General features: G+C 41.8%; 2 protein-coding genes across 3 annotated transcripts in view; one reads left to right on the top strand and one right to left on the bottom strand.

The window, feature by feature from the left end:
* Positions 1 to 21,972, top strand: part of mtor (mechanistic target of rapamycin kinase) — an 84,565-nt gene that overhangs the window by 12,963 nt on the left and 49,630 nt on the right. For both annotated transcript variants that reach the window (XM_069140227.1, XM_069140226.1), the window contains exons 19-28: positions 1,692 to 1,942; positions 2,073 to 2,159; positions 3,845 to 4,012; positions 10,168 to 10,280; positions 10,644 to 10,806; positions 11,258 to 11,350; positions 11,763 to 11,909; positions 12,479 to 12,621; positions 13,151 to 13,313; positions 14,059 to 14,204. In XM_069140227.1, the coding sequence (XP_068996328.1) occupies positions 1,692 to 1,942; positions 2,073 to 2,159; positions 3,845 to 4,012; positions 10,168 to 10,280; positions 10,644 to 10,806; positions 11,258 to 11,350; positions 11,763 to 11,909; positions 12,479 to 12,621; positions 13,151 to 13,313; positions 14,059 to 14,204 (1,474 nt within the window). The remainder of the gene's footprint in view (positions 1 to 1,691; positions 1,943 to 2,072; positions 2,160 to 3,844; positions 4,013 to 10,167; positions 10,281 to 10,643; positions 10,807 to 11,257; positions 11,351 to 11,762; positions 11,910 to 12,478; positions 12,622 to 13,150; positions 13,314 to 14,058; positions 14,205 to 21,972) is intronic.
* Positions 17,033 to 20,396, bottom strand: angptl7 (angiopoietin-like 7). The gene is made up of 5 exons (XM_069140816.1): positions 19,883 to 20,396; positions 18,607 to 18,707; positions 18,296 to 18,490; positions 17,885 to 18,080; positions 17,033 to 17,776 (listed from the first exon to the last, which is right to left on the bottom strand). Exons 1-5 carry the CDS (start codon positions 20,241 to 20,243, stop codon positions 17,607 to 17,609), a joined length of 1,023 nt encoding a protein of 340 aa, XP_068996917.1. The 5' UTR covers positions 20,244 to 20,396; the 3' UTR covers positions 17,033 to 17,606.

Genomic DNA, 21,972 nt, shown 5'->3' with positions numbered 1-21,972 from the left:
GAGCCCTCACTTGGCTGCTCACTCCACGGTCCATCTATAACGTATGAGACATGTGAGCCTGTACATTGTGTTGTGGCAAAATTGGGCTCAGCTTCAAAAATTTTAAATGAATATCCAGAGCTGTCTGCATCAGGTTGCCAATGTCCACCACAATACCGAGGAATCAAATGAATGAGGAGGCTTTATTTTGTCACGCAGTGCAAACGCCGATCTGAATTCAGCCGTAACCGGCCGATTAATGTCGGTTTGTGTAGCACAGAACAAACATGTTAGATCCTGTGTTCAGTGTATTTAATTTGAGGATTTAAATGCATCTGATTGAAACTAATGTAACGGAGTGAACCCATATAATTAGTGCATTACCTCATGAAGCCAATGAAGAGAAATGGATTCTCTTTTGCTGTGTTTATTTTGGCAAATAAAGTTATATTTCCAGAGGTGTTCTTGGGGTTTAAACAAAACCACACACATGGCACAGTCCTCTACTGCTGCAATCAAGTGTCGTGCTATGAATGAAAGATGAAAGAAAGACAGAAAATGCGAAGTGAGACAGAAAAGATCTTATCTGACTGTTTTGGTCCAACTTATTAAAGCTGCTTTTTTGTTTTGACTGACTTGACTCTACTCATTTTTGGTCCCAGGTGCTTTTCTGGATTTTGTTTTGCAGACAGTATCCCCTCAATGTGTCATTGTTACTATAGTTACGCCGCATGAAACTGCCGTGATATCATTTTCAACTTGACACACGTGAATAGTAGAAGATATGGAGGGAACGCTGTTCTTGATTCTCAGTCTGTGGCTGTTTGTGACAGAAAAGAGATAGATTGTGTTTCAGAGAAGGCTGAAGGGAGCAGGACAAAAGACTGGTGAAAATAAATGGAGAGTTTGGGAATGGAGGGTTTGCGCAGGACGTCCTGTTTTGCACGCACACATTGATGCAATGATTGGGACACTTCTCTGACCAATTAGTGGTCTGCAGTGTTTTAACGTCACCTTTAGGTTTGGCTCAGCTTGCTTGGAAACTTGACAGAGGTGATGCCAAAAACTGTGCAGAGTACTCTGTACTATCCACAACTCTCGCCCAATGGAAAAGCAACAAAAGTGAGCTAAGTTAAGGGTTCAAGGTGAACCGGTACCAGCAGATGGTTCCAGAGCTGACGAGTAGCCGTCAACAAGTAAACATCAGCATGTTGTCGGAGGGGTTGGGCTGATGGCTGACATTTGAAAAAGGCATGCATTGTTTAAAGGCACAGCATTCATTTTTAAGAATCAGATCAGTATTGTTTTATTTCTTTATGATGACTTTTTTTTTGGAGCATTTTATGCCCTTTAATTGATAGTGAAACTCTGCCTACCAGTTGGGAATCTAAACAGGAACTCGCTGCTTCGGGCATCTCAGCCCATTTGGTATGTGGCCTAAACATTTAACTATTTGGTTGCCCCTGTTTTATTATGTTCTAACGTGGTTTAAGCTCAGTATACATCTGCAATAGGTGCGAGGAGCAGGAAAACCCAGCTGCCTTTCTGTTTTGATCACTTGGGAAACCATCCATACTGCCAGCACAACAGCTGGTTTATGTCACACCATGCAGCCTGTACTCTTCAAGACTTTGAAATACTGAAATTGTTAAATGACTAGTTGGTAGAAGGAAGACAAAGTGAACACCCTCAATTTTCTCTTCCCCCCCCAGCGGACTACAGCACCAGCGAAATGCTTGTAAACATGGGCAACCTGCCCCTGGATGAGTTCTACCCTGCTGTTGCAATCGTCACTTTGATGCGCATCCTGAGAGACCCGTCGCTCTCCAACCACCACACCATGGTAGTCCAGGCCGTCACCTTCATCTTCAAGTCTCTGGGCCTCAAGTGTGTCCAGTTTCTGCCGCAGGTCATGCCCACTTTCCTCAATGTCATCCGGGTCTGTGACGCCAGCATCCGAGAGGTAGGAAGTAGTTCAGAGAAGCCGTCTGGTTTGATTTTGTTCTCTGATTATTCTTATTGTTAATAATATAAGTTCTTCACGAAGCATGTCGTATACTATATTTCCTCACTGTGCCTCTGTTGTGCTCCAGTTCCTCTTCCAGCAGATGGGAATGGTGGTGTGCTTTGTGAAGATTCATATCCGCCCCTACATGGACGACATCTTCACCCTCATCAGAGTGAGTAACTGTGTCAACATCTCTAAACACCCATCATCCAGCCCCTCTTCTTTTCCTGTGAGTAGGAAAACAGCTGCAAACTCCTAATTGCACTCAGTTGCGCTCCCTACTTTCCTCATTAGAAGTAATGTGTTCGGGGCCCCTGGATGAAGTCTGGCCCCACGTTGCACAGCAGTATGTGTGTTGTTGCACTTAACTAAGAAGATGAAAGAGGCTGTGGATCTGGGAGAACAAGGAATCCTGTTATTTTTTGATAATATTCTTTTTACTCTCCTTTTTAGAGCCGCTCGTTGTTTAAAATGAAACTTTCTGACAGTAGTGGTAGATGTGTCTCACACTTACACTTTCCAATTCATTCCAAGAGAAAACTGCTGGTGGCTCGTGACACTCATCCTTATCACATGATTTTGAGAAACTGCGAAAGCCACAGCAGGCTGCACTTGCACAAAAACACTTGTCTAGCACATTATTATACAGCAAGGCACAAAATATTCCATATGACCGTCCTTGTGTCGGAATCTTGGTGACACTGTTGCCGAAACTTTTGCATTGACGGTAACTTCTCCTGGTGGAAAGTAATTGAGAGAACTGGACCACAGCGCCTCAAGTCCCTATGAGTTAATAAATGGCAAATGAAACAAAGAATCTATTCATTTTTACTCCAGTTGGGCTCCTGCATCCAGATGAGGGGGCTGGAATAGCTATTCAGGATGTACTCTCGCTTGCTCTCTCGTCAGCTGCCACAGGCAATGAGAGCAGGAAGTTGGGGGCTGCTCGAGACCTCTGGTCACTGACAAAACACCTTCGCCAGATCTCACAGCTGAAGCCCATTGACTGATTGAAGTAATGCGTGACTTTAAGCCCTCCACCTTAACTCCAATTGCTATTATGTCTAATGTACACAGTGGCCGTGCCTAGATTTTCCAAAACGGTGTCATAATCCACACAGAGAGACGATGTCAGTCCTAGTTGACGGGAAATTATCTCCATTCCTTGACATCGAGTGTTGTTGCTCGCTCTCCGCCTCTGGCACGTGAAGGTTTTGTGTTTCCAGAGGGAAATCTATCCAGACATTTCCTTCACACTCAGCTTATTGATGGAAACACATTTTGACCCAATTCCACAGACCTGCACAAACCCTCAGCACTATAATCAAGCAAGGCGGATGAGGTAGTGCTTTGGATGTACCCTCTGAATATTGTAAAAATTTATATACAGAATCTGGGCTTTTGTGAATCTAGGTCATAGTTATTTAGGACAAACATATGGCGTACTATGGTAGTCACATCTGTCCATTAGCTTAGGAATTATTGTGTATATTTGTCGGGCATTTTGTGTGTTTCAGAAAGAATTTTGGGCAAGTGATTCTCTACATAGATTAATGTGATATTATTTAATTGATGTTGTTCAGTTAAGCAGTAAACTAATTCTTCTTCAACTTATATTATCATCACATATTGTAGTATGAGAGCTGGAAAACTGAATCTCATCCCCAAGTCAGTGGGAGAGTCTATAGTTAAAATCTGAAACGGTGAAGTGTTTATTGAGAAAGCATCTGTAGAGCTGCAATGTAGCAAAATGTATTCTGTATGTATATTATACACAGCCAAGACAGTATTTTGTAGTTCTGGTAGAAGACTATATGTGAAGATATTCTAACCAACATTTATTGATCTGTGCTGTAGGAGTACTGGACACCAAACAACCCCATGCAGAACACCATCATCCTTCTGATAGAGCAGATTGTGGTGGCGCTGGGCGGAGAGTTCAAGCTCTACCTGCCTCAGCTCATCCCACACATGCTGCGTGTGTTCATGCACGACAACAGCACCGGGCGCAGCGTTACCATCAAGGTGAGTGCAGCGCAGTGCAGATCACTATCTGCTTCTACTATTGGGTGTTTTTCATGAGCTCACAGTCTCTTATTGTGTGCACTCTGAGAGCCCGACATACAGAAATCAGAGCGCAGGAGAAAAGCTGCCCAGTCCCAGATTGATTTACAGTGTTTTTATTACACAAAATCATATTTGATCAAAACTAATTCTAAGCTTTTAATTTTTTCCAATGCATTTGTTTGGCATAAAACATATTTTTTCATTTTTATAATGGATGACGAAGCAATAAAACCTTCCATAGAAGTAAAGTTTTCAGTTGTCTGGATGTACCTGCATTTCTTATCTCCAGAATTACAGGTTGAGTCATTAACTGTGACACATGGAAGTTTAACATATCAGAATTTCAGATGTGATGACATTTTGGAAATGAGAAAACTCACCAAGTAAATCAGTGATGAAAAAAGCAATATGAACAGAAAAAAAATCTAATTGAACAAATCGATGTGGTCACAATGTGGTCTAAAAAGTGCTTTCGCTACCCTCAGTAGTGGCTTGACAAACAATGAATATTACTTGGAAAGCCATGAACGCTTGCTCGACAGAGTACACAGCACTTTCTGAAATTAAAAAAGAAATGAAGTCATTTAAAAACAATTGAGATAAAAACAGACCAAACTGCCTGCTGTGGCCCGTCGCATCGGGAATATCAGCATCAGAGAAACCTTGGTTTGGATACTCCTTAATGATCAGCTTGTATCGTTGAACGGCTCTTTGTTCAAACCTTATTTCCAGCTCTTTCTTTCTGGTGTAGTTGCCTAACATTAATTCAGTTTGCTTGAATACATTTGATAAGGACCTGAGATAACGTGTCGTAGCAGAAGTGTCCGTATGGCCCTGTTTCCATCTGGCTATTTCAATCCGGACATATTGGATCTGACCACAAGTGGCCAGCAAAAGTCCAGGTGGAAACACACCCAAGAAACATTGAGGTCTGATCTGTTCAGACCACATTCGGAGGTGGTCTGGCACGCATGTGTCCACATTCGTTTAGCAGTGGAAACACAATTCATCCTGAGGACGCATTGTAAGACCGACTACTCAGCTGACGCACTCTTGATATATAAATACAAATAAAAGCAGCTCCACGTTCCTGAGTTGGTATCTGACCCGGAGCTCCGGTGAGTTACCGACACGTTAAAGCAGGTTTGTTAGCTTTGGATGTTTTTGCTCCATTCAGCCTTTTCACCTGATCTGATCTCTGCCTGCTCTTCATTTATTTGTATTCAATGTTCTGTGTGATTCTGCTGAACTGTAGCCGACTGACAGCAGGAGAAACTTACTGCAAACTGACGTTATGAAGCAGCTAATTTAGGGAATTAAAACACATGATGCTTGTTTCACCAAAACCTCCTCTGGGTTTATCATTTTTTCTTTTAGTTAATATCGTATGTTATTTCTGACACATCATCCATAGCAGTGGGAGAGACGCAGCGGAGACGCGCTGTGGATCAATAATTAATTCATAATTAATTCATCTAACGAGCCGAACAGGACTTTGAGTTTCAGGATGTGAATTAGATTTACAAACTCCAGTGTTCAGACATTTCCAAACGTGAAATATGTCATAGATAGCCTAACCTGTAGCATAAACTCTTCTCATGTATCTGTCTTGTAGTTTATCTCCTGTAATTTCCGACACATCAGACACACAGCTGAGAGGCCACGCCCCATTTGATCTACAGCCCCGCCCCCTTTGAGCCACAGCAGCGGAGACGCGATGGGACAATGAATTAATCTGACCCGAATCATTGGGGTTCTGATGTTCAGGTTCCTGTTCTTGTGTTTATTTACTTGTATATTTTCGTGACGTAGCCTACGTGTTCATTTGCATAAACAGCGGAGGAAGTGAGATTCAACCTCAGGTGGTCACCCAGGACCATGTTGATGCAAGGTGGAAACACTCGGCCTAAAGCTGGCCACTATTTGATCCGCTCACGGCCAGGCCAGATGTCTGGGTTGAAATAGATAAATGGAAACAGCCCCTATGACAAACAAGAACAGATACTGTTAGTGCGTTATCATGCTTATTTCTTCACAGTTTGAAAATCATATTTTTAATATACTGCTTTTCTTGTTAACCACTAAGTTCTAAAAGTATTAAAGTACGGTTTGAGAACTGTTTATGTTGAGCAGGTAATGAATGACTGACAAATTAAAGTAGAAAGGTTGGAATGATCTCTCGTTTGTTGATTGATCAGTTAGATCTCATTTAGTAATATGACCACACTGACCAACAGGTGTGATATGACCTTAAAATAATATTTCAGGGTATTTTTAGGATAATGATATCCTTAATGATATGCCCGAATACTGAAAAAAATATTTAAATATTAATTCCAATAACATAACAGGTAAAAACTAACATATGACTGTGATTTGTTGTATATGTGGGTTTTTTGTGTATGTAAAAAAAAAACACTTCTACACTACTGACCCTCCACCTTAGAGCCACGTTTGCTTGTTGTTGATGCTTTCATACTGTTATACTGTGTAACAGTATGACGTCAGCAAATTGGAATATTTCCATTATCACAATTTACATTTTTTTTATAAAAATAATAATTATATTGATATTATAGTGAATTATACAATATGGTCTCCCCTTGTGATCAATCATTCTGTCAACATAAAAGCAAAACACTGACCAGAGATGTAAAGGTAGCCTGAGCTAATTTTGACCACTAGCAAGGATATTGTGCGGGTCCTTGTACAGGCACACGTTCACGGACTACATGATACACATTCCTGCTGTCAATGAAATACTCTTCCACTAACTAATGGTTACTGATTACCTGTGTGCCAAGAAATGCCACAGTACACCAGTATCTTTTTAAATCTGACCCTTGCTACTTCCTCTTTCTCCTGCTTTTAGCCACTCCATGCCAGTAAGTGTTGAATTTTGGTGTGACTGCAGTATAAGAACTCTCCGAACAGGAGAAACTGTACAAATGAAAAAAAAAACAACAAAAAAAAAACTCTTGACTTTTTGATGTTCTTTTAGTTGTTGCCAACTTTTGCTGAGTCCCCACTAAAATATGGATTACTGAACATGAAATATTTGCCAACACGAACAAATATAAGGTTGCGGTATAGAGAAGAATTCCAGTTTAGTTCCCATAATTAGTAATGGTAGCAAAACAGCAGTATCCATGGCCCAGTGTAGCATGACCCTGAGTAATGTGTTATGCGATGGATTTTTTTGAGGTCAGAGTTGATCTCTCAGCTTGACATATGAGAGCTGCACTGACAGTAAGTGACACGTAGTGTGGCATAAATCTGCTGGAGAAAGCAAAGCTCACTTACTTGATTGAAAAGATCACATGTCTGATTTAAGCAGATAACTGAATTTTACAAGAACTGCCAAGAAGAGTTTGTGTTTTAAAAACGTTCCCGTCACTCCACAGTCCAACAAAGTCCAGGAGCTCAGCCCACAGTTGACTTATTGAGGTGCTGTTTTGTGTTCGCGGTTTCCATCAATATCCATCAAAACCATGTAGGTCTAAGCCGTTCGCTTGTAATGCAGCAGTTCAAAGACAACATAGACCTGTAACTAACACACTCTCCCGTTTCAGCAGCTGCTGCCAGTAGTTGTCAGGGTTTTCCCTCAAACTCTAAATCATGGTTTGGGCAGAGACCACAAAGACAGAATCATAAGGAGTACAGTCATCTAGTCCTTTCTACTCCGGTGCTGTTTTGTTTCAAAGTCTGCAGTATTAGATAATCCAACAGACCACAATCTGGATAGTCTATAGCTCGGGTCTGGGTCTGGAATCTAATCTTAAACACAGGATGGGGGTCATGAAACGAGGGAAGTTGGAATCGGGTTACCCTCTGGTCCAAAGGAGAAGAAAAGAAAAACATACTTCCATCATTTCAAGAAGCTGTTCTGCCCAGCAAGCCCCCACCACCACCACCACCACACACACACACACACACACACACACACACACACACACACACACACACACACACACACACACACACACACACACACACACACCCCACCCCTCCACCTCCACCTCCACCTCCACCTCCACCTCAGCTTCCTGCTGTCTCGCCATGTGCACATTAGACATGGGGTGGAGGTGCGGGAAAGATCTCATGATGTGTGTTGGGAGCTGGGGGGAGTTTGTTGCCTGTAACATACGTCATCCTTTTAAGACCACCATGCATCCACCCACCCTGTGCACACATGCTCCACACCCCAGGATGTTTACCGTCAGACCAAACTAGAGAAAACCTTCTAAAAAAAACAGCTCTTAGTTGTTATTGATGTTTGTATTTAAGATACCTTGTAGACAGCTGACATTAAGTCCTGCAAGCGTAGTGACCACAGCAAAAAGGTTCTGGGTTCGAATCTGGGCCTGGGCCTTCTGTTTCCTCCCACCATCCAAAAACATGCACCTCAGGTTAATTGATGGTTCTGCAAATTGCTCTTAGGTGTGAATGGTCTTTGTTTCCGTCTGTGTGTAAGTGTTGGCCCTGTGATAGTCTGGCGACCTGTCTAGGGTGTAACCTGCCTTTGCCCAAAGTGAGCTGGGATAGGCTCCAGCCCCCCCCCCCCCCCGAGACCCTGTTCAGGATAAAGCGGGTATAGCTAATGGATGGATGGATAGATATTCACATAGCTTCAAAGTGCCTGTGTCACTGTCTGATTTGGTGTCACACCATTAAATGCATGTAGCATTTCCAAAGCTGAGAAAAAATGTATACATTGTGATTATATTGACTAATGATGAGAGGAAGATCTCATTCAATGAAGACAGAACTCAATTAGAAATTTGAACTAGGAAATATGTGAATACTTTAGTTCTCTCTAATAATAAAAACACAAATTTATTATCCCAATACAAGCTTCCATTACTTTTTTTCCATATCAGCTAAGCTAGTCATTTCAGTCATTGGGATGTTATGAATATATTGTACAGGATTTTAACATTCGAGCACCACCAGATTCTTATAGAAATGTATTCATGCACGAGTAATTCAATGGTCATTAGTGGCTGATTGGTTAGAAAAGTGTTGTTTAACTTTTAGTAAAATTATCAATTTAATTGGACGTCTATGACAGTTGATGCTTCGCTGATCAAAATTACTTCAGCATCAAACTGAAGGGAAAGGCAACTACAGGAAAGAGCTTTAAGCAACAGTTATTTGGGTAACCACCACCAACTAACAAAAGCTTCTCAGTTGCAGTGGAGGCTTGTTTTGAGAAAAAGAGTCCTATATAACCTTAGCACTGTGCATTAAAGTGTAATATCACACACAGCCACTCGGTGCTGGCCCCCAAAAACCTCTGGCTCTATTAGATTCACATTCAAAAAGCCCCAATTTCTCTCGTGAAAAATAAATTCATTTTTTCCACAGGTTCTTAAAGTGTCATTAGCTGAATTGACTCCTTCTGACCTGTGTTTTGGTGGTCCATCTGAAAAGAATTCCATGATTAATTAGATATTGGTTAGTTAGTTTAGTTTAATTTAATATTATTCTAGTTTTATTTGTATACAAGTTGTATATAATGTACATTTTCCATTTTTCTACCTACCTATCTATCCATCTATCCGTCTATCCGCCTATCCACCCATCCATATTTGGCCTCAAACAGAGGTATGTTTGGTGGCGTACCTGACTTGATTGACATGTCTGGGGTGCAGTCAGATGCTACTTAGCAACACAAGCAATATGAATTAAGATATTTAAAACAGGGAAGTGAGATCAAAGTTACATATGGCATGGAACATATAACTTGTTGGGTATTATCCATTCATGTATATAACTGCTGGCCTGGCAGAACTCCCCACATTGTGTGTTTCTGTTTAGTATTTAATATGTGCCATATTTGTAGTTCTCATGTACTTTGTGTTTAATTTTATGATCCATATCCTGTGAAGTGACCTGCTAATAAGATATTCACTCACTCATTCATTCCTCGTCACTCACAATTTTCCTGGAAGGCTTGCATGTGTGCCAGCACCTCGCTGAAATAAAACACCATCCGCTTTTTCTTTTAGAGCTCCTGAAGAAAACCGTTAGCCATAACAAGCTCATTAAAACGGCTTATGGCTTCTGTGTTGCGGTACGTGGGATTAAGCAATGTGTGCTCTCCTTTTCAGCTTCTCAATGCCATTCAGCTGTTTGGTGCCAACTTAGACGACTACCTCCACTTGCTGCTGCCTCCCATTGTCAAGCTGTTTGATGCCCCTGATGTTCCCCTGCAGGCCCGCAAGTCAGTACCACACGTGCTCATGTAGTTTTAGAGAGGGATCTCGTGTGAAGTTCAAAATCATTCTCACTTATTTTCTCAATGGAATTTATTGATTCAGCAAAAATATGATTTCAATTATTTACATCTGCACCACCGAAGGAGAAAAGTAGACCAGCTTTGTGATATGAGCAAAAAAAAAAGGGGTTCACTGGTTTTACAGGAATTGTTTTATGTCCTTTTTTCTTTTTTCTTTTTTCTAACTGGCAAATTCTTCAACCTTTTCACATTTCTTCTTGTCTGCCTTTAAGGGCTTTTGGACCTGTCTCTGTGTCTTAAATTTTTTAAGTGAAGCTGAGCATTTTCTGTTTGTCCTTTGTCGCTCAGGGTTGCCTTGGAGACACTTGACCGGCTGACAGAGTCCCTGGACTTCACAGACTATGCCTCACGCATTATCCACCCAATTGTTAGGACTCTTGACAGCACGCCTGAGCTGCGTTCCACCTCCATGGACACCCTGTCCTCGCTCGTGTTCCAGCTGGGCAAGAAGGTAGCCACACTTCTCCCTCTGGCTTCTTTTAGATGTAGCTATTATTCAGTAGACCACTTCCAGCCTCCCTACTGTTGGCTTCAAATGAACTGCCTTTTGGTAACCCCCACCCCAAAGTCTTTATTACTTCCTGCCAGACTGCTGATGTCATAGGCCATTTGACGGCAGGGGGTGGTGTTTATGAGAGCGGATGAGGTCACATTTACGCCTGCCTCTCCTCCCTTATCCCTACACCGTTGTATCGTTTTCAGAACCACTGGCCCACGTGCAGCCATGTCTGGCAACAAGTGTAGGGGGAGCTTTTGATCTTAGACTCACGGAAGTTAAATACAAGTGCTGGATACCCAGTTATTTACTTTATGGTGAAGGGAAAAAAAATAGCAATGCTGAACCACATAAAACACACATGCACCCTTTTATTTACTCTCCGTTCCTTCCCTCTTATTTTCAGTACCAGATCTTCATCCCCATGGTGAACAAAGTGATGCTGAAGCACAGGATCAACCACCAGCGTTATGATATACTCATATGTCGCATTGTTAAGGTGAGACTCTCCACTGTGTCCAGATTAATCAAATCACACATTTCCAACATGTCCCCTGAATTTATGAACACGTGCATTGTTCTTTGCCTCTTACCCAGTCAGGTCAGAGTATTATAACCCTTCATGACACAAAATCACCACACATGGTCAAGCGGTGTACATTACATAATCACAAAATAACAAACGTACAATGCACAATGAGCAAGTCCTTTCCATGCACTGTTTGTCAACAGTCCCTCAGGAAGGAAATGCACTTCCACATTCATAAAACGTGTGTGTGTGTGTGTGTGTGTGTGTGTGTGTGTGTGTGTGTGTGTGTGTGTGTGTGTGTGTGTGCGCGTGCGTGCGTGCGTGCGTGCGTGCGTGTGTGGGGGGGTGTGGTGTGGTGTGTGTGTCCCTGTGTCCATAATAGGGCTATACTCTGGCAGAAGAGGAAGAGGACCCTCTAATCTTCCAACATCGCCATCTTCGCGGTAACCACGGCGATGCTCTGGTCAGCGGGCCAGTGGAGGCAGGGCCTATGAAGAAGCTGCATGTCAGCACTACTGCACTTCAGAAGGTCAGAGGGAATAACTGGAATTTTTTCCTGATTCATACTTCCGTGGTGAAAAATAACACACGAGCTCAGTGTTTGTTTCACTGGCTTTGTTGCTGGTGTTGCCGTAAACAGCCCTGAGTACAAGTCCAAAGTTGAATTGTGGTGATGACATATGAATCAACAGACTGTCAATACATTTGAGAGAAAACCTCATCAAAAGAGTAAAAGAACACAATAAATACAGATGCTTCTTTGTAGATCAAAAAGGGCCACTGAATGGCTTGATGAGTATGAAAATACTGTGAGTTTTATGCTGGGGTTTAAATACCTACCGAAGATTTGACGTGTTGACTTGACACATTATGCAGTCCACTCCACTACCGTAATCAAAAACAAAAACACTACAATCTTTTGGTCCAATGCTGTTGAACTCTTTGTGACATTTGATGACTATTAGTAAAAGTTGAATGTGTGCGTCTCAGCCAGATCATCCCACACACATAACCCGTGACACTCAAGTCTGGAGAACCTGTTGCTCCCTCAAGGTTCACAGTGGCCTCTAAAGTGGAGGATTTCTGTTCTGTACACAGGCTTGGGGAGCAGCCAGGAAGGTGTCCAAAGATGACTGGCTGGAGTGGCTGAGACGCTTGAGTGTCGTCCTGCTCAAAGAGTCGTCCTCGCCAGCGCTGCGATCCTGCTGGTCGCTGGCTCAGACCTACATCCCTCTCGCCAGGTACAGCACTGCGTCATGTCTACTTTTCCAGCACACTTCCTCCTCTATCCTTCTGTTCCTTCTTTATTTTTTTTCGTCAGTCAGTTCTTTAATACTGCTGAACCCTGATAAACCACAAAAGCTAAAAACGTTCACATAAGTCCCTATAACTTAGAGACATAAAAGAAATTGAAACTCGGTCTTTGTAGCTCACACCACAACTGTTGTGTAAGCACCAAAACAACAGCTGTTGTGGAACTGCTGTTACTAGCCGTACAAGACGGAATGTACTTGATGGGGCCAGATGGGACTGTGTGTAACAGTACACGTGAAGCAGATAGGTACCAAAACATACTAAAATGCTGTCTCATCTATAAACTTTGAGCTCTTTAAAGCTATACATTCATATTTTATTTGGTTGTACACTTATTTACATGCTGTGGAAACTCCAGCAACTGGTGCCTGTTTATGTAAAATATCCAAATTGTAATGTCTTGTCATACATTGTTTATGTTGGTTATAATGTGTAAATGTGGTTTCTGTTGTCCAGAGACCTGTTCAACGCCGCCTTCCTGTCCTGTTGGTCTGAGCTGAGTGAGGACCAGCAGGACGAGCTCATCCGCAGCATCGAGTTAGCTCTCACCTCCCAAGACATTGCCGAGGTCACGCAGACGCTGCTTAACTTGGCGGAGTTCATGGAGCACAGTGACAAGGTGAGCAGTGAACTACATTAAACACTGGAGTCACTGGGATACATAATAAAATTGCTGCATTTTCTAAATTTCATTCAAATCCTTCTAAATTCAAGGTTTTTGGTATTAGCCAGTATTTAGATGCCTAAAGGGCTCATACAGGCTCATCTTAAACTGCCATCTAAAAAGTACAAGGTTTTGATATTCTTCACCACAGCTGGAGACTCAACTATAACATGATATCACATTAAGACAGTATTCAGATGTACTTACTTTTTGCACACTTAATTGTGTTGTCGTTTTCATTTTAAGTGGGTAAAACTCTAAACTGATCTGCATGAATGTCAATTTTATCCATTTAAAATGAAATTGACAGCCCAATAAAGTGTGCAAAAAGTGAAGTGGTCTGAATAGGTTTGCATCCATGTAAGTCCGTAGGCTCCCAGAGGCTTATATATGGGTCTCAAGATGAGAATTCCTCTCTCTTCCACTGTTTGACCACATGTTGAGTTAATTGGTGACAGTACGGTTGCTTTGAGTTTTGACACAGTCATGGTTGGGTCATAATATAGCATTTCAACATGGACCCCTTGCTGTGAGGCCTCAGTAAAGACACATATCAAGTGTCCTATTATGAGCCAGTGGAAAGAACAGTGACGTTTGACAGTGCAAATCTTACAAATTACAGGCAACTGTTTAGTTTTATTTAGGAAAAATAGCTTTGGTTCGATTTGGTTTGGTTTCATGCTGGTGTTTCCTTCCACAGGGCCCTCTGCCCCTCAGAGACGATAACGGCATTGTGCTGCTCGGCGAGAGAGCTGCTAAATGTCGTGCCTACGCCAAGGCGCTGCATTACAAAGAGCTGGAGTTCCAAAAAGGTCCTTCTCCTCTCATCCTGGAATCTCTTATCAGGTAGGTGGTCTGAAAATCTCCAAAGAACAAAACGGGTTTTTTTTTTAAGGGAAACAACTACGGCCTTTATAAACTGTGAGGTGTTGATCTCCAGCTTTCTTCATCATTTTATCTGACTGAAAACAGCAAATGAGCTCTGAGTATTTAATATTCCACCTCACCTTTTGTTTGGTGCGTTATTCAACAGTCCTCAGTGATGAACTGTTATCGCATTAAAAGTTATGGCTTAAAACAAACAGTTATACTACCCACTCACAGTCAATTTTTTACCTCATAAGTTGATAGAAAAATGACATTATGCATATCCTCCTGTCCCATAACCCTTTGATATCTTCTGTCATCTTTTCCATCCCGTTTTCTCATCCTTCTTTATTTCTATGCCTTTGGCATAGCACGGAGAAATCTGTTTTCCAGGCATCTAATTGGATGCTTGCCTCCTTTTCATCTACGAGTGTCTGGACTTGTGTTTCTCGGGGGCCTGTTTTCAATTTCTCAGGAGCCTTGATGATGATGAATGATGGGAGCCGGCACTCTGGTGTTTTCAGTATCCCCATCTGGTTCTCACCTCTCCAGGATTTCCCATAAAAAAGATCTAGACGCTTTGCTAGTGTGCAAAAAAAAAAGCTCTCCGAAAGCTGGGTTTTACTGAGTCTTGGCTGTATTAGAAAAAATATAAATTTATTAATATCTGATGCACAGGTTTTGATGATGAGCTGGCATCGTCATTGCTATTTGAGTACCAGATGAGTACTAAAGTTGTGTTTGTGGATGACTGTCATTATTTCAGGAATTTTTCTTTTTGTTCTCTCGTTTGGATCCTCAGTTAAAGCTCAGGGTTTTAAATCTAAATTAATGACAGTCATAATTGTACAAATTTTACGAGTTGTAACTGGTCCGAATAATGTGTGAGGCATTTTAAGAAAATCAAAAGGATTAGTTTGTGGTTTAAATATATTCACAGGCCCCATAGTTTTGGATTTAGCCAGGAAATTGGTCACATTTTCCCCATTATTCCTAACAACAGAGGAACGCTGCTAATTGGGCAATTGGCCTGTGATGTTATTCGATCATCATGCAGTGTCTTCAAATGCATTCGTATGAAGTCATCTGGTTCTGTTTTGTTCATTTTATTTTTGAAAATCTTGCTTTATTTGACAATATCTGGTGGAGTGTGATGATTGGGGTGAAAACTGTGTGCTGGGTGTCATACAGGTCTGTAAAAGTGAAGTGTTAATTTACAGTCTAAATAAGGATTTTGTGCTCCCATCACCACTGGAGCAACTGGAGCGGGGCCTTTTTGCATCTGGTCCATGTGTTAATAATATATGTGTAGCCATAACGTTACCGTGCACCATGGTAATGCTTGGAAATGGAATTTTAAATAAATTTGAGTGTGTTCAGATGTACAGAGGCCTGCAAGCTGTTAAGCAAAATCTCATCCTCTGCACGCCAACCAGTGTGGCTCTTGTGCATTATCTTATTTTACCTCTCAACTGCTCAAATGGACTTAATGTCTTGAGTAGAGGGGGTGGAGACAACAACAGAAACACATACAATGGGATGAAATCCAGCCACCCTGATATGTACTAGCTTTGTTAACCAGAGGATACTTTGATTTTGTTATGACTGCGTTAGATGTGTGACTTTAACTGGTCTGAGGAAAATAACAGATGGAACACATCATATTGTATATTGTACTACATAATGATACGACTATTTATACTACTACTGCGCTGTTCTGTTACTAAGTGTTAGAACAACAATCTAATGCAGTTCAGTTTAACAAACTGGAAAACTGTGGTCTCGCAAAGCTGCTCTGCTACTACTCTTCCAAAGGTACAGTGGTATTTGTTTAATCATTGTGTTCCAATTCATAATAACAAAGCCAGGATGACTGGAGTTCAACATTTTATAATATAATATAGAATCTGAAATAACTTTTTAGGTTAAATTGAGGTAAACTTGACATACTGTATTAAAATATTTTGATAGTCAAATCCATTTTCACACCATAGTTTTCAAAGGTCAAGTCCCATTCAGGCAGTATCTTGATTAACTTAAAGCTGCCCCTTGAGGCATCACTGGAAAAACTATCCATGCCATGTGCAGCAGCTGGGTTTCCTAAACAAAGCATGGCAGCCATTAGAACTCGCTCTATGTAAACAGAGGTTACTTCAATAGTAACCGGCCTCTACTTGCACTTACGTTGTCCACCGCTGTTTAAGGTCTGCTTTTGTTGTTGGGGGCACATGTTTGAATACTTTGGACCCTTGAAATAGAAAGACCTTGTCATTTGTCACCATCCGAAGGTCTTTTTCAAGTGCCCTTTATTCTGCTGCGGTCACTTCTTCTAAAGGGAAGAGATAAATGTCCAGCTTTAATTAGATGTTTACACTGACCGAAGGTGTCACCTAGTGAAAGGAGGAGAATCTGCATCAGCAGACCTCTGAGCCTGAATAGGCAGTGAGCTCAGTTTGTAGGTATTTTAATGCTTTAAGGAATTCTTTGTTGGTTCTAAGCATAGAAAAATGCTGTCATTGGTTTTAAGGTAGCAAACATAGAGATGTTTAAGTAGATGGAAGAGTAGAGTGTGTGTGTGTGGTCTTCAGTCCTGCATTTGGCTAAAATACCAGGTGACCTTTGAATGGGATGTCAGGAGATGATCTCAGAGTCAGAGGTCGGTGACTCAAGTCAAATATGTAGCCATTATTAGACATGAATGGACACAAGACCTTGACTTGTTTTCAGACTCCTTTGAGTTTTCCACCTTATAACTAAGCTATTTATCCAGTGAAGTAAAAAGTATAATTTGGTTTGAGACAGGTATGTTTCCTTTAAAAAATATTTTTTATTTTCTATCACATAAAACAACATAATTACATAGCTGTACACATTTTACAAGTTACACATTCCCATCATGAAGGGTTTGGGTTTTACAACAGAAAATGCAGCGTAATTTATAGGAAATACCTTTGGTGGTTGGTCCCATCCCAGCAACTCACAGACATCCTCTTTAATTAGTTTGTAACAGTCCTTAATGATTTATAGCTGAACCAGACCAGTCTGGACTGACTCTTGCTGGTGTTAACTAGAAACACTTTGGAGACAAATGAAAGAAAGTCCAGTTACCCATAGGGGTCAGTGGTAAAGGAGCGTCTATCAAAGCTTTTAAAAAATAAAATATTTTACTGATAAATACACAAAACAAACTACAATTTACAATCATACACGGCAAAAACGATACACATTCATCTGACTGAGATTCAACCAGACCATCACAAACAGCAATTTCATTCCTTTCGCCGTCAAGGGAAAGCCACCCAATTTTGGTTGAGCAGGTATTAGTCAGATCTCTCAGCATTCATGCGTATGATCTTGATCCAGGACCCACAGCTGAAGCACTTATGGTTGAAATCCCGCTGGCCGGACCTTCATCTCCACTTTCTTGAGGGAGTAGTTGGGCCCGTGCCAGCCATACCAAGTGATCCCATCTGAATTCTTTGTGTGCTCTCCGTAGCGGTAAAAGATGCCGTTCAAGTTCGAGTCGGTGCAGCAGTTGTACCAGTAACCACCTGGGAGGAGGCGAGGGAATAGAATTAGACTGTGGAAATATCTAACTGTATTATCTACCGTAAATGACCTCATGGATTGTTTTGACTGGGTTTGCTCTCGTTATTTACCTTTGCGCAGGGAAGCACAATCATCCACACACTTGTCGTTGTCCTTGTTGATGGTGCTGAAGTTGGTGTTGTTGTGGTAGCGCAAGGAGTCGCCAGCGTTTCCACTGTAGTTGGCAAGGAAGAGCTTGTAGCTATTGAGCTCATTACCCACAGTGAAAAAGCCATACTCAGCGTAGCGTGTCGCTCCTTGCCAGTCCTGCATTGGAAAACCCATATAAGATGATTTAGAGAGGGACAGTTATTTATTCTGATTTATTATTAATTTTCTTTTGCTCAGTACAAGTCGGTATAAAGTGGTTCTGTGTGTGTTTATGCCTTTTTACTCCTGGCTGTTGAAAGGTTTATGCATGGTTTGTGTATTCTGGCTCTTTAGCGTCTTAAACCCAAGCCTACATGCTTTCCAACACGTACCTCCATCTCGATCCTGAGCGTAGTGGGCTGCCTTGTCAGGCGGAAGATGTGGTCATTGCCCAGCCAGAAGTCTCCGCGGATGGATCCAAATCCACTTTTGTACTGCTTCCAGTCGCGGTTGAAGGATGTTAGGCCAACCTTGCGCCTTTGAATCAGAGTCCAGCCACCTCCGTTTGTCTCCATATCACAGAAGACCTGAAACCAAAAAAATAACACTCATTTACCAGATTATAAAAGAAAGCAGAGAAGAGGGAAAGCTCACAATGCTTTACCAAAAAGTAAACAAAGAAGACATTGAAGACTGAACTTACGCTGAGCTCGGGTGTACCCAGAAATTCATCTTTGGGCAGTTTGTATTCGCCAGAGATCTTGTAGTTCTTGCTGTAGAGTGATGCACAGTCATATATGGCATCTGGGAAAAAAAGGATATATGAAATTATACTTTAACCATATGTAGTTTTATGAGCAAAAAAGCGAATTAAATAAAATACAGCTTAATGGCTATGTGAGTGATTGGACAGATGAAAAAAGGACCTTTTACCCCTGACTAAAAGCAAAAGAAATCAAAACAGAAGGCAATATGCACTGTATGTCCCCCCATATCCCTGTACAGTATGGTGATGCCATGAATAGGTCTATGAGATCACTGTGGAGCAATGAGCCCAATACTTTTTTCTAATCTTTGCATCCCTTCCTGTTCTGCTCTCGTCTCTCTGATTACCCAAAGTTTTAAAAAGGGTCTCTGTGTTCTCTTTGCTAGTGTCATAAATGTGGCCCTGTTAGACCACACAGTTAAGATATTGAAATAATAAACAACGTAATGCCTGGTTAACCACTCTTCGGAAGCCAGCGCTGATTAGTGTTGTGTTAAAGTTGAGTTGAGTTGAATGGTGGCGATGATGTGGCTTTGATGCAGCTCTGTATTGACAGCTGTGCAGATGGGACTCAGCGGCTCCAAATTGAGGCTTTTTACTGCTGTCGGGCAGCGCACCTTAGTGTGCACACTGTAACCTGCCTCGCAACTGATTCACAGCAGCTGTCTGGCACCCACAAAGCAACGGACCAGGCTGATTATACTGGTTTGCATCTTAAGATAAAGATATAATTTTGTGCGTGCAGAACAGTTGTTTTATTTGGGAATTGTACACCCAGTAAAATGATTACTTTGGATTCTCACAGCAGATTGAGTTGGTTTTGTTCAAAAATAAGCAATGTATTAAAACTAAACTCAATTCTAGACATAATTGAAAAGGGCTGAAAAGATAGGCAGACAAAAGGTTTGTTTTAAATTTCCATTTACAAGAATGGGATTTTTTTTTTTCAGCAGCTGTTCAACAGGCCAGAGAGAGTAAGAGACAGGTCAAGGTGTGCTGGAATCTGTGATGGATAACGTTTGCCATGTGTGCCCATTTTATAACCTCAGTCCAGGACTATTTTTTTTTATCATGGAAATTACTTCGAACTTCTAATTAAACTTATTTGTACAATCTTTTTAGATCTACTGATACAAGCTGAATACAAAACTTAAGCTTGTGTGTGATTTAATTCCGTCTCTGTTAACAGCTGCAGCAGAGTGTTGATGCTCACCTGATGAGGTCTGAGTAGCAGACTGGAGGGTCTGCAGCTGCATGATCTCCACTCGGTTGTTGATCTCTGAGTACTTGCTCTCTGCCTCTGTGACTCTGGATTCTTGCTGTCGGTTCTGCTGGTCCAGCTCCATTATTTGCCTCACAACGTTCAGCAAGTCGGTCTCCTGCTTGCGACTCAGCTCCTCGAGGATGCTGGTCAGATTGGCCACCTGAACTTTGAGCGAGCGCACCTCGTCGCAGCACTGAGCCTTGGGAGGCTTCGGAGGTGCCATCCTCTTCTTGGGGTTCTGGGCCCACGTCTCAGCTAAAAAGAGCAGTGCCACCCAGAAAGCTACTAACATCAAATTTATTTTTGCCATATTTAGATGCAAGAGTTGGAGATCTTCACAGAGGTCTTCTTGATTTCTCTTGGTGCAAAGCAGTCAGTCCCTGCAGATGGAAAAAGGCACGAGCAGCGAACAGAAGTGTTGACCAGTAGAGTTGGAGCTCGCTCTCCTTTCACCCAGGCTCTGTCTGATTTCCTCAGTGAAGCCCTCCTCTGCCTGAGCACCTTAAATATTTTGCATGTGGGTCCGCCCCCTCTTTCCTGGTACACACCCGTCAACGTGCTGACCCTCTCCAACCTCCTGGGTGGAGGACATGTCTCATTCCTCCTCCCTCGTGGCACCCTCCCTCATCTGACTTTCACTCATTCTGGAGAAATTCTGCCCACGTTTTTGCTCTCTTTGTCAGGTGTTGAAGGTTTCTGGGCAGTAATGTATTGTTGCCTCTGCCTGGAAGAGCCACGCAAGGGGTTGAGAAAGCACATCAAAGGCTACTGTCTGAACTTGTTGCACCGTTATTATGGTGAACTGCGAAAACGCTTCAACTGTATTTCATTTAAATTCATTTAAGCAATACAGAAACACTTGAAACACTAGAGAAACATTTAAATACCTGTTTTGTGCTTTAGAACAGCTGCAGATAATTTCTTTCACCTGTTTTCACACTTTACTTACCACTTCATGACAGATTTCTACTATGTCCTCGGGGCTGACCATTTCTTCCGTAAATGAGCTCTTCACATGCCAAGAATTGTGTGAAGTCACTAAGTACTCTTAATTGTCGGTTGAGTGTTCTCTTGATTCTACCTTTTTTTGACAAAGGTTGAGGCAAGCATTTTTTCCACTGAGCTTTTCAGCATCAGGTTTCAAAGGGTCGTCGATACAAGGAGAAACCGGCTTAGTGAAACCTTCGGGATAAAATTAGACCAAAATACAGTTTGCATTAAGTGGAAAGAAATGTTCAGGCCACGTCTGAATATGTTGTGTACATGTGTAAAGGCTTAACATTTTTCCATTACACATGTATTGTACTTTTTTAAGTACTTTAAACGGTGCACTGTCAACCTGAAGAGCAGCAAAATGAAGTGGTATTCTTGTGGCTTTCCTGGGGCTAATTAACTAACTAATTAACTAATACAGCACATAAACACTGCAGAGAAAAACTATTGGAACAAACTCAATATGATCATTGCAGTTGGGAGTTTGCGGAAGATACAAGCCCAACGGTGAATTTGGTCCTTGCACTGTTCGCTGATGGTTGAAACAATTCTAATTCCACATGTGGTGTGTCTGTGTGACATCTTAGTAACATCTGCACAGTTCATGCTTCTCGTTTGTCTTCTGTTTTTAAATTTGTAACGTGCTAACCATTAGATGGGGGTGAAATAATACGTCTGCAAACATCAGGAGGCTGTCTGGAGTCTCATCTCAGTGGAATTTCTATCTCATCCCAACTCCCCCGAGGAGTTGCCTGTCCTGCCAACTTAAAGAAGACACCTTCGCAGAGGAGGCCAAACGGATAGTTGTGGGGTTTGCGGGGTGCCAGAGTATGCCTTGGCCACTGAGACAATATATCAGGCGTGATTTCTGTGGTGCTGTGTGCCATGCAAAATAGATGAAGTGTGTATTCTGTGATACAGGGACGGTAACGGAGACATTACTGAAACGGGACATTCCTGTCAGTTTTGACTTGATCTTTATGGCGCTTCCCTTTTCAACATGGACAGGAAATGAACTGTCTGGAAAAGACAAGGATGATGATGTT

This window comes from Embiotoca jacksoni, unplaced genomic scaffold (assembly GCF_022577435.1).
Source record: "Embiotoca jacksoni isolate LCO1_2020_lvr unplaced genomic scaffold, fEmbJac1.0.p SCAF_9, whole genome shotgun sequence".
NCBI classification, from domain to species: domain Eukaryota; kingdom Metazoa; phylum Chordata; class Actinopteri; family Embiotocidae; genus Embiotoca; species Embiotoca jacksoni.
Note: the sequence above shows the minus strand (reverse complement) of the source record. Positions and strands in the feature narration are given on the sequence as shown.